The following is a 12,306-nucleotide window of genomic DNA, read 5'->3' as shown; positions in this document are numbered from 1 at the left end:
TATATATAATCTTGTAATACATGCAATATATATATATATATATATATAATTGTATTAAAAAGAAATCGGTTAACTATGCAACAAAACTCACAAATTATGATACTACGGGCATAAAAGCCATTGTTACAACATGGAGAAGTGACTAAGAATGAAACTGCGTTCCATCCACAGCTATGTACTTACTAGCTGTGTAACCAAGACATAATTCTTAATCTCCCTAAGGATCAGTTTCCTCACCTATAAAGCTATAATACAGATATTTACAGACTAATGAGATATGAATTATAAAACGTTTATCACAACTCTTGGGATACAGTAAAGCATAAGAAATGTGATAATATTACTGTTTTGATTGCTATTGTAATTTTTAGTTGTAGCGATGTTACAGGGAGTAAGAAGTACAGTCAGGAAAAAGGTATTTTGGAAGCTACTCATTCAGAAAGTTTAGATACACTGTCTCAATGTCTCTTTCCAAATAGTGACTCTTCAGTTCAGTTCAGTTACTCAGCGGTGTCCAACTCTTTGCAACCCCATGGACTGCAGGACGCCAGGCCTCCCTGCCCATCACCAACTCCTGGAGTTTCCTCAAACTAATGTCCATTGAGTCAGTGATGCCATCCAACCACGTCATCCTCTGTCGTGCCCTTCTCCTCCTGCCTTCAATCTTTCCCAGCATTGGGGTATTTTCAAATGAGTCAGTTCTTTGCATCAGCTGCCCAAAGTATTGGAATTTCAGCTTCAACATCAGTCTTTCCAATGAACACCCAGGACTGATTTCCTTTAGGATGGACTGGTTGGATCTCCTTGCAGTCCAAGGGACTCTCCAGAGTCTTCTCCAACACCACACTTAAAAAGCATCAATTCTTCAGTGCTCAGCTTTCTTTATAGTCCAACTCTTACAACAATAAATGACTACTGGAAAAACCATTGTTTGACTGGATGGATCTTGGCTGCCAAAGTAATGTCTCTGCTTTTTAATATGCTGTCTAGGTTGGTCAAAACTTATCTTCCAAGGAGCAAGCGTCTTTTAATTTCACGGCTGCAGTCACCATCTGCAGTGATTTTGGAGCCCATGAAAATAAGTCTACCACTGATTCCACTGTTTCCCCATCTATTTGCCATGAAGTAATGGGACCAGATGCCTTGATCTTAGTTTTCTGAATATTGAGCTTTAAGCCAACTTTTTAACTCTTCACTTTCACTTTCATCAAGAGGCTCTTTAGTTCCTCTTCTCTTTCTGCCATAAGGGTGGTGTCATCTGCATATCTGAGGTTATTGATATTTCTCCCGGCAACCTTGATTCCAACTTGTGCTTCCTCCAGCCCAGCGTTTCTCATGATGTACTCTGCATGTAAGTTACATAACCAGGGTGACAATATTACAGCCTTGACGTACCCCTTTCCCAATTTGTAACCATTGTGCCGTTCCATGTCCAGTTCTAACTGTTGATTCCTGGCCTGCATACAGATTTCTCAAGAGGCGGGTGAGGTGGTCTAGTATGCCCATCTCTTTAAGAATTTTCCAGAGTTTGTTGTGGCTCACAAAGTCAAAGGCTTTGGCATAGTCAATAAAGCAGAAGTAGATATTTTTATGGAACTCTCCTGCTTTTTCAATGATCCAACAGACGTTGACAATTTGATCTCTGGTTCCTCTGCCTTTTCTAAATCCAGCTTGAACATCTGGAAGTTCACAATTCATGTACTGTTGAAGCCTGGAATGGAGAATTTTGAGCAATACTTGACTAGAATGTGAAATGAGTGCAACTGTGCGGTAGTTTGAGCATTCTTTGGCATTGCCTTTCTTTGGGATTTTCCAGTCCTGTGGCCACTGCTGAGTTTTCCAAATTTGTTGGCATATTGAGTGCAGCACTTTCATATCATCATCTCTTAGGATTTGAAATAGCTCAACTGCAATTCCATCACCTCCACTAGCTTTGTTCAGAGTGATGCTTCGTAAGGCCCACTTGACTTCACATTCCAGGATGTCTGGCTCTAGGTGAGTGATCACACCATCGCAATTATCTGGGTCGTGAAGCAGTCTTTTGTACAGTTCTTCTGTGTATTCTTGCCACCTCCTCTTAATATCTTCTGCTTCTGTTAGGTCCATACCATTTCTGTCCTTTATCGAGCCCATCTTTGCATGAAATGTTCCCTTGCTATCTCTAATTTTCTTGAAGAGATCTCTAGTCTTTCCCACTCTATTGTTTTCCTCTATTTCTTTGCATTGATCGCTGAGAAGGGCTTTCATATCTCTCCTTGCTATTCTTTAGAACTCTGAATTCAGATGGGTAAATCTTTCCTTCTCTCCTTTGCCTTTCACTTCTCTATTCACAGCTATTTGTAAGACTTCCTCGAGCAACCATTTTTCCTTTTTGCATTTCTTTTTCTTGGAGATGGTCTTGATCCCTGCCTCCTATACAATGTTCCGAACAGTCCTTAGTTTTTCAGGCATTTTGTCTATCAGATCTAATCCCTTGAATCTATTTGTCACTTCCACTGTATAATCATAAGCAATTTGTTTTAAGTCATACCTGAATAGTCTAGTGGTTTTCCCTATTTTCTTCACTTTAAGCCTAAATTTAGCAATAAGGAGCTCATGATCTGAGCCACAGTCAGCTCCCAGTCTTGTTTTTGCTGAATGTATAGAGCTTCTCCATCTTTGACTGCAAAGAATTAATCAATCTGACTTTGGTACTGATGATCTGGTGATGTCTATGTGTGGAGTCTTCTGTTGTGTTATTGGAAGAGGGTGTTTGCTATGACCAGTGAGTTCTTTTGGGAAAATTCTATTAACCTTTGCCCTGCTTCATTCTATACTCCAAGGCCAAATTTGCCTGTTACTCCAGGTATTTCTTGACTCCCTACTTTTGTGTTCGAGTTCCCTATAATGAAAAGGACATCTTTTTTGGATGTTAGTTATAGAACTAACTTCATAGAACCATTCAACTTCAGCTTCTTCAGCATTACTGGTCAGGGCATAGACCTGGATTGCTGTGACGTTGAATAGTTTGCCTTGGAAACGAACAGAGATCATTCTGTCGTTTTGGGGACTGCATCCAAGTACTGCATTTCAGAATCTTTTGTTGAGTATAATGGCTACTCCATTTCTACTAAGGGATTCTTGCCCACAGTAGTAGCTATAATGGTCATCTGAGTTATAGTTAATAGTGACTATTATCATTAAGTAATGGCATGTATCTCTGCCTCACAAATTCCTTATTTCTATTTCACATAAAGAAGATGACTGTTCAATGCGAGAACACATCAATAGAAAATAAAATCTTGCATCATCATAAATTAAAACACTTTAAAAGTTCATAATAAAAAAACCTTGATAAGGTGATAATCAGTATACATATATAAATTTAAAGAACATATATATTTATATATATGATGAAATTATACATTATTTATATATACATTATTTTGTATATATATATATTTATATGTATACAAATTATACATTATTTATATATATATAAATGATGAAATTATACAAAAGCATGCACACTTTCTGAGGCTTCCCAGGTGGCTTAGTAGTAAAGAATCAGCTTAAAATGCAAAAAATCCCTGGGTGAGGAAAATCCCCTAGGGGAAGAAATAGCAAGCCACTATTAGCTTCCCTCATATGGGCTCAATAAAGGACAGAAATGGTATGGACCTAATAGAAGCAGAAGATACTAAGAAGAGGTGGCAAGAATACACAGAAGAACTGCACAAAAAAGAGATGATGGTGTGATCACTCAGTTAGAGCCAGACATCCTGGAATGGGAAGACAAGTGGGCCTTAGGAAACATTACTATGAACAAAGCTAGTGGAGGTGACGGAATTCCAGTTGAGCTGTTTCAAATCCTGAAAGATGATGCTGTGAAAGTGCTGCACTCCATATGCCAGCAAATTTGGAAAACTCAGCAGTGGCCACAGGACTGGAAAAGGTCAGTTTTCATTCCAATCCCAAAGAAAGGCAATGCCAAAGAATGCTCAAACTACCACACAATTGTACTCATCTCACACGCTAGTAAAGTAATGCTCAAAATTCTCCAAGCCAGGCTTCAGCAATACATGAACTGTGAACTTCCAGATGTTCAAACTGGCTTTAGAAAAGGCAGAGGAACAAGAGATCAAACTGCCAACATCCGCTGGATCATGGAAAAAGCAAGAGAGTTCCAGAAAAAAAAAATCTACTTCTGCTTCATTGACTATGCCGAAGTCTTTGACTGTTTGGATCACAATAAACTGGAAAATTCTGAAAGAGATGGGAATACCAGACCACCTGACCTGCCTCTTGAGAAACCTGTATGCAGGTCAGGAAGCAAGTTAGAACTGGACATGGAACAACAGACTGTTTCCAAATAGAAAAAGGAGTACGTCAATGCTGTGTATTGTCACCCTACTTATTTAACTTATATGCAGAGTATATCATGAGAAATGCTGGGCTGGATGAAGCACAAGGTGGAATCAAGATTGCTGGGAGAAATATCAATAACCTCAGATATGCAGATGACACCACCCTTATGGCTGAAAGTGAAGAACTGAAGAGTCTCTTGATGAAAATGAAAGTGGAGAGTGAAAAAGTTGGCTTAAAGCTCAACATTCAGAAAAATAAGATCATGGCATCTGGTCTCATCACTTCATGGCAAATACATGGGGAAACAGTGGAAACAGTGTCAGACTTTATTTTTGGGGGGCTCCAAAATCACTGCAGATGGTGATTGCAGCCATGAAATTAAAAGATGCTTGCTCCTTGGAAGGAAAGTTATGACCAACCAGACAGCATATTAAAAAGCACAGACATTACTTTTCCACAAAGGTCCATCTAATCAAGGCTATGGTTTTTCCAGTGGTCATTTATGGATGTGAGTGTTGGACTATAAAGAAAGCTGAGCATTGAAGAATTGATGCTTTTGAACTGTGGTGTTGGAGAAGACTCTTGAGAGACCCTTGGACTGCAAGGAGATCCAACAAGTCCATTCTGAAGGAGATCAGTCCTGGGTGTTCACTGGAAAGACTGATGTTGAAGCTGAAACTCCAATACTTTGGCCACTTGATGCAAAGAACTGACTCATTTGGAAAGACCCTGATGTTGGGAAATATTGAGGGTGGAGAAGAGGATGACAGAGGATTACATGGTTGGATGGCATCACCAACTCAATGGACATGATTTTGGGTGAACTGTGGGAGTTGGTGATAGACAGGGAGTCCTGGCATGGTGTTGTTCATGGGGTCACAAAGAGTCGGACACAACTGAGTGACTGAACTTAACTTTCATACCTCAGTTGGTACAGAATATGCCTTCAGTGCAAGAGAACTAGGTTCAATTCCCAGGTTTGGAAGATCCCCTGTAGAACAAAATGGCAATCCACTCCAGTATTCTTGCCTTGAGAATCCCATGGACAGAGGAGCCGAGTGGGCTACAGTCCATGGTGGTTACAAGAGTCAGACAGTATTACTGACAAAACAACAACAAATGTATGGTTTGTAGCTGGCTGCCTGAAAGAATTAAAGCCTTCTCAGTTTGTTCCTTTTCATATTAAGGTTCACAGTAAGGAGCATGCATATCATGTTATTAAGATGACAAATTATTTGTTAGGACACCAGGTCTCTCAGGACACTTCAGCACCATTTATCAGAGTTGTGCACTGAGTCTGACGTCTCTTTATTTTCAACTGATTTCCAAGAATATCTACATTAAAAGACAGATGAATTAGATATTAATACAGTTTTTGGTGTTTTTTTCACTAAACATATAAGACTTTGTTAAGCAATCAAACAAGAGTGGTTATGTTCAAAAGCAGCCAGCTGATTCTAAGACTAAGAAATACAATTTAAAATATGATCCTAGAGGAAAACTGCTTTTACATAAATACATCTTCAGACTCAGTTCCACAATAATTTTGAAGCTAGACTAATACCTCAAGCATTGAAAATGATCTTTATATGCATTTGAAATATTTATAACCTCTAATTTTCTATTATTATTAAAACTAAATTGAACTATGGAAATATATTATTGAAAAAAACAAATTTTATTAACCTTTATGTTTGTTTCTTGCATTTCCTCCAAGCAACATTAAAACCAAAGAAATTCCTTACAACTTACACGCACAGACTATCTTTGTTCTTCCTGAAGCCTCAAGAGAACCCTAGAAATTCTAATTAGAATTAGCAGTTATAACCTACATATTTTATTATTATTTCAAGCTTGGTTAATATTAAAAATAATTACTTTAACTAATATAATATCATTATTACCTATAATTACTACAGTTTTTAAAGAAAAATGACACTATTATCATAACCTTAATGTTTATATATCCCCAAATATCATCAATATGAAGAATAAATATAACTAGAAAACATATCCAAATTCCAACAGCTTCATCTATGACATATAGTCAAAAGTACTGTATGTTATTGTGTTAGTTGCTGAGTTGTGTCTGACTCTTGGCGAGCCTATGTACTGTAACCCGCCAGGTTCCTCTGTCCATAGAATTCTCCAGGCAAGAATACTTGAGTGGGTTGCCAATTCCTTCTCCGGAGGATCTTTGACACCCATGGATCAAACCCAGGTCTCCGGCATTGCAGGCAGATTCTTTACCATCTGACCCACTAGAGAAGTCCAGGGTCTTTGCTAACTACCTGTATTATATGCATTTTTCTTTATTAATACAGACAGCATTTTGAGATCTAATTTGTCATACAGCACTATTAGGCTTGTAAGAAGAGACTAAATACTGTAAGCATGAGGACACAGGATTGGGAACTGGAAGAAACTATAGAGATTAAGAATTCATATTCATCAGGATATTATCACACATTTTCTGGCCTACTGGCACTGATTCACAATCAATGGTCCATCATCTATCTGTGAATTTCCATCACCTATATGTCTGCCAAAGGCCTGTTCAACGGTTAATCATCAAATTATTGGGCCCCTGAGGCTTAAAAATGGAGAAGGCAATGGCACCCCACTCCAGTACTCTTGCCTGGAAAATCCCATGGACTGAGGAGCCTGGTAGGCTGTAGTCCATGCGGTCACTAAGAGTCGGACCCGACTGAGCGACTTCACTTTCCCTTTTCACTTTCATGCATTGGAGAAGGAAATGGCAACCCACTCCAGTGTTCTTGCCTGGAGAATCCCAGAGACGGGGAAGCCTGGTGGGCTGCCATCTATGGGGTCGCACAGAGTCGGACACGACTGAAGCGACTTAGCAGCAAGGCTTAAAGATCAAAACCCCATTTCCTCTGGGATCTCCATATGCTCTGCTCAAATTTACTATTTCCATTTTGTGCTCCCATGGCTTTTAAAAAATAGCTAGTCTAATATTTAATAAAAATTGATTAAATGGAGTATACCTCTTCCTCTATTCTTTACTAAATATGTTCCTTGATATCCAGATAAGACCTTATTCATTTATCTCCCTCCTATTTATTATAGGACCTTACACACAGAGTATGTGCATGCATGCTAAGTCACTTCAGTCATGTCCAACTCTGTGTGATCCTATGGACTGCAGCCTGCCAGGCTGCCCTGTCCATGGGATTTCCCAGGCAAGAATACTGGAGTGGGTTTCCGTGCCCTCCTCCAGGGGATCTTCAAGACCCAGGGCTTGAACCCGCGTCTCTTACGTCTAACCTGCATTGGCAGGCGGGCTCTTTACCACTAATGCCTCCTGGGAAGCCTGTGCTATACAGAGTGGATACCCAACAAATATAAATTAAATGAAACGAGAGATCCATCTTCTCCTGTGACAGAGATACTTTGAATTATCATCAGAAATTTAAAATAATTTTCTCTACAACTCTAAGAAGAAGTGATTAAAATAGAAAATATGATGGTACGTTCCCATATTAAATATTTACATATTTATTTACAACAGATATTAGAACTAGCCAATTTTAAAACTTCTTTCTATTTAGCAATCTAAAGCAAATTTAAACTCAAGTGAAACAACTTTTAAAAACACAAACTAGTAATGCTTTACAGTGCATTTAGGGAGAACAGAAATGTGAGCTTTCCAAACCTCTTAGAGGTAGAGGAATTTCTCAGAGGTTTTGGAACACTGGGTCTAAGAGTTTTGGAATTAGGTCTTAGAAATGAATATGTTGCTCCTTCCAGGATACAGCTGGGAGAGTAGCACACAGCAGCAGAATAGGGGGAAAAGTGGTGCCCTGGAGCTAGGAAAGCCAAGGCACTGTGGTTTCAATTCCCTGGAGCCACAGCCTCCAGCTGATTTCTTACTGATCCTGCCATCTATCGACCAAGTATGAAGCAAGGCGCTGCAATTGACAAGGAATTTCCACTGTTACAATTAAGATCAAACAATAGTTATTAAAATAAATGGAAGCATGTATCATTCAAGTTTGTTTTGACTATGTTATGAAATATGGGCTTCCCAGGTGGCTCAGCAGGTAAAGAATCTGCCTGCAATACAGAAGACAAAGTCGCAGGTTCGATCCCTGGGTCGGGGAGATCCTCCGCAGGAGGGCATGGCCCACTCCAGTGTTCTTGCCTGGAGAATCCCATGGACAGAGGAGCCTGATGGGCTACATTCCATGGGTCACAAGGAGTAAGACACGACACGCTATTGGGCACATGCGCGTGTTATGAAATATGCTATGATGCGTAATTGTTCCTTTAAATGTCCCTTCAGAAATAAATCTTAGTAAAAGTAATGGTACCCAAAGGTGCTCCTGATCAGATCTGGACTCAAATACTCAAAATTAGGTCTTCCCTGATGGTTCAGTGGGTAAAGAATCCGCCTGCAATGCAGGAGACACAGGAGACACAGGCCTGATCCCTGGGTTGGGAAGATGCCCTGAAGAAGGAAATGGCAAGCCACTCCAGTATTCCTGCCTGGAGAATACTATGGACAGACGAGCCTGGTGTGCTACATTCCATGGGGTCACAAAGAGTCAGACACAACTTAGTGACAGGGATCCAAAATTAGGAAAATAGAAGTAGTAGTAATAGCACATAGAAAATTCAGAGAATCAGAGTTAAGACGAATGGAAATGCAGAATTCTCAGCAGTGAGTACATGAGAGCCTTTACATAACTTTGTTTGATTTTAATTTGGTTTGATTATGATTTAGCAGCCAGAATAAGAATGGCTTCCACTCTAGCTGACTGGCTTTATGAGCAGGAAATTGTCATGCTGAATTAACAGTTGTATTAAGTGTCAATATCTAAAACAAGACATACATACACATACACACACACACACACACACACACACACACACACACACAGCATCATGTTAAATCAAAAGGAAAGGGGAATTGATATTTATCGAGTGCCTGCTATATTAAGTACCATGCTGGGTCCTTTAAATACATAACATTATTTAATTGTCATACTACTAGTTAAACATCAGCCTTTCTTATTTTACAGATGAGAAAATTCAGTCACAGAGGTTACCAGTATCACAGCTGAAATACAAGTATGTGACTCCATTTCCCCTGGGCTTTCCCCACTATACCACAATACCTTGAGAAACTCTCTAATAGATTTTATATTAACCTGCATGTATCAAACTTCACTTTGTTCATTTGTAAAACAGAGTTCGGCTTAATCATTTCTAAGGTCCAGATGGACTCTAAAATTTTATGAAACATATTCTTATGGGACTCAATATGAATACATCAATAAGTAAAAGAATAAATGCTCAATACAAAATGTGCAAAGAAGTAGAGGAAGACGTTCACAGAAAAAGAGGTTAAAATTGCCTTTTAAGAGAAGAAAAGCTGCTACACTTTTGATTTAAGGGGCAAAAATTGTAACATGGATGATTTGCCATTTACCTCTGAGATGGGCAAAGGTTGTAGGGAAACAGGCACTCATATATATTTTAGATGTAACACTACAAATGAATACAAACTCTTTGGAAGGAAATTTGGTAATATTTATCAAAATTTCATTTCATCTAAGAATTTCACTTCTAAAATGTATCCTACAAATAAGTGCTATGTGCACTAAGATATATATGTAGATACATGTTCACTGCAGAATTGCTTGAAATGGCAAAAGACTGGAACTAATCTCAATATCCATTAATAGGCAATCGGTTACATAAATTCAGATGGGGACTATATGACAGCATTCTACATATTGTGCAAAAGAACACAGTAGATAAACATAAACTACTATGGAAAAATATTCAAATATATACAGTGAAAACAGAAAGAAGTGAAAAACAAAAAGTGATAAAAACACATATGCTTCTATAGGCATAGACTATTTCTAGGAGGCAATGTGAGAAATCAGTAAGAGTGGTTTTCTCTGGGGGAGAAACTGTAGTCTGGGATTGAAGGGATATGTTTACCATGCATATTTTTATTATTATTACTAATACCTTGATATAAGTATGTTTTAGTTTTTCAACTGAAAAAAAAACACATTATAATAAATAGTAACCTCTGGAGTCCTTGAAGAATCTTTTTTTTTTTTTTTCTAGGTTTTTTGGTTATTTTATTGCGTGTCCAAGACAATACAAACATTTTCCCCCTCTTTTAAAACATTTTTTGCACCTTTTTCCCCCCAGTTAATATGCCTTGAAGATCCTTCTTATCGGAGATCTCATTAACACTATTTCTTTTCTTTTTTTTCTTTTTTTTTGCGAGGGGAGGGGGGAGAGGCTATACTGCGGCAGCAGGTGGGATCTTAGTTCCTGACAGGGGATGGACCGCCCCTGCCCCTGCAGTGGAAGTGGGGAGTCTTAGGAACTGGACCACCGGGGAAGTCCACATCAACACTATTCTTATGATTCTTACTACTATTCTATTATTATTACTTTGGATGTTAAAACTGACATTATTACACACATGTGAAGTTTACAAGAGCAAATGAGGGGGAAAAAAGGTTTAGCAGGAATTTTTCAAATGTCAGAATTCTTCAGAATACTTTAGTTTGCCCCAGATTTCTGGGTATCTGTGAGCTACAGTCTACGAAGAACAACAGATACAGCACAAGCGCCTCCATTGCACAAGCTAAGCTAGAAGGGATGAGCAGCAATAATTTTCACCTCCCCCCTCGCTCTCTGAATCTTCCAAAATTCACATTCTCACATTCTAGGGCATGTTGTGACAAATCAGATAAATGAATGGTAAAGGTGCTAGTTCCAAGGGCATGGGCGTGTGGAATATATCAATTTCTTAGTTGAAAACACTCGCTCAGGCTGAAAAAAACTCCTACGCTTAAGTAAGCTATCAGTTCTGCGATAATTAGTAACATAGCAATGTTAAAACTGCAAAAGTTCACAAATCACAATGATTCATTCTGAGATTGAGAAGTTACCTACATAGTACCAAAATTAGGTGTGACATTCATAGAGGTTAAGGATCTAATCAAAAAAAAGGTGCTCAATTATCAATCAGTAAAATATATTTATTAGTTACCAGATTTTGATATCATTCCAGAAAAAGCTGCATATGGAAGAAAGTATAAAATTTCCTCAGAAATCAAATGGATTATTACAAATGTAAGACTGTATAAGCACTATGAAACCAATCTTACTCCAATTTCATGAAAACTTCTGAATCCTTACTATTCGGTTACATTATTTTCCCTTACACAGTTTATCAACAAATTCATCACCTTTGCTTCTCAGTAAAGATGATAACTTTATAATGGAGGAGTGTAAACAATAAAAAAAATTAAAACATCTTATTTTAAATCATAAAAATAAAACCCATATTTCCGGTTGAATAATAATACTTATGCAAAATAAAATTTAAAGGAAAAAAACCTATCATTTTTTAGTCACTGGGTAAAATACAGTTAATAGATCAATCTAATATATTTGACTCTACCCCCAAACTATACACCTACACATTACCGGAAGTTTTTAGCAAAGCACCAAATGCAACATATCAGAACAAGAACTTTATATGAAAAATAAAACATACCTTTCATCTGGGTAGCAAAATTCAGTGCCAATTTTGCAAACAGATCTGGATTTTCAAACTTCTCCTCTTTAACTTTCAACCAGAAACAATTCTCAGACAATTCTTTGGGTTCAATCTGAAACAAAAATAACAAAGAGAGGTTTCTAAATTATTACTGTGCATTTATTTTTTTCAAAGAATTCACTTTCACCAAAGTTGAATGAATTACCTTTATTCATCAACCTACTAAATCAATTTTAGGATCTAGCAAAACAACACTTTCTAAGTAAACATTCATTAGGAAAGTCACCGACTTCTATTGGTGTACAAAAAAGTACACAACAGCAATAGGCCATGTGGCAACTTGCATTTTAAAAATTCTTCTACTTGAAGGAATCTTAAAAAATAATTGAGTAAATCCC

General features: G+C 37.9%; 1 protein-coding gene across 1 annotated transcript in view; it reads right to left on the bottom strand.

Annotated features, from left to right (window-relative positions):
• The window catches only part of DIAPH2 (diaphanous related formin 2), a 791,835-nt gene that overhangs the window by 462,063 nt on the left and 317,466 nt on the right, over nucleotides 1-12,306 (bottom strand). Inside the window, exon 19 of the mRNA XM_052663405.1 lies at nucleotides 11,906-12,020. Within this exon, the coding sequence (XP_052519365.1) occupies nucleotides 11,906-12,020 (115 nt within the window). The remainder of the gene's footprint in view (nucleotides 1-11,905; nucleotides 12,021-12,306) is intronic.

The sequence above is a fragment of the Budorcas taxicolor genome, chromosome X (genome assembly GCF_023091745.1).
Source record: "Budorcas taxicolor isolate Tak-1 chromosome X, Takin1.1, whole genome shotgun sequence".
NCBI lineage: Eukaryota > Metazoa > Chordata > Mammalia > Artiodactyla > Bovidae > Budorcas > Budorcas taxicolor.
The sequence above is the reverse complement of the archived record's forward strand: the minus strand, read 5'-3'. Positions and strand labels throughout refer to the sequence as shown.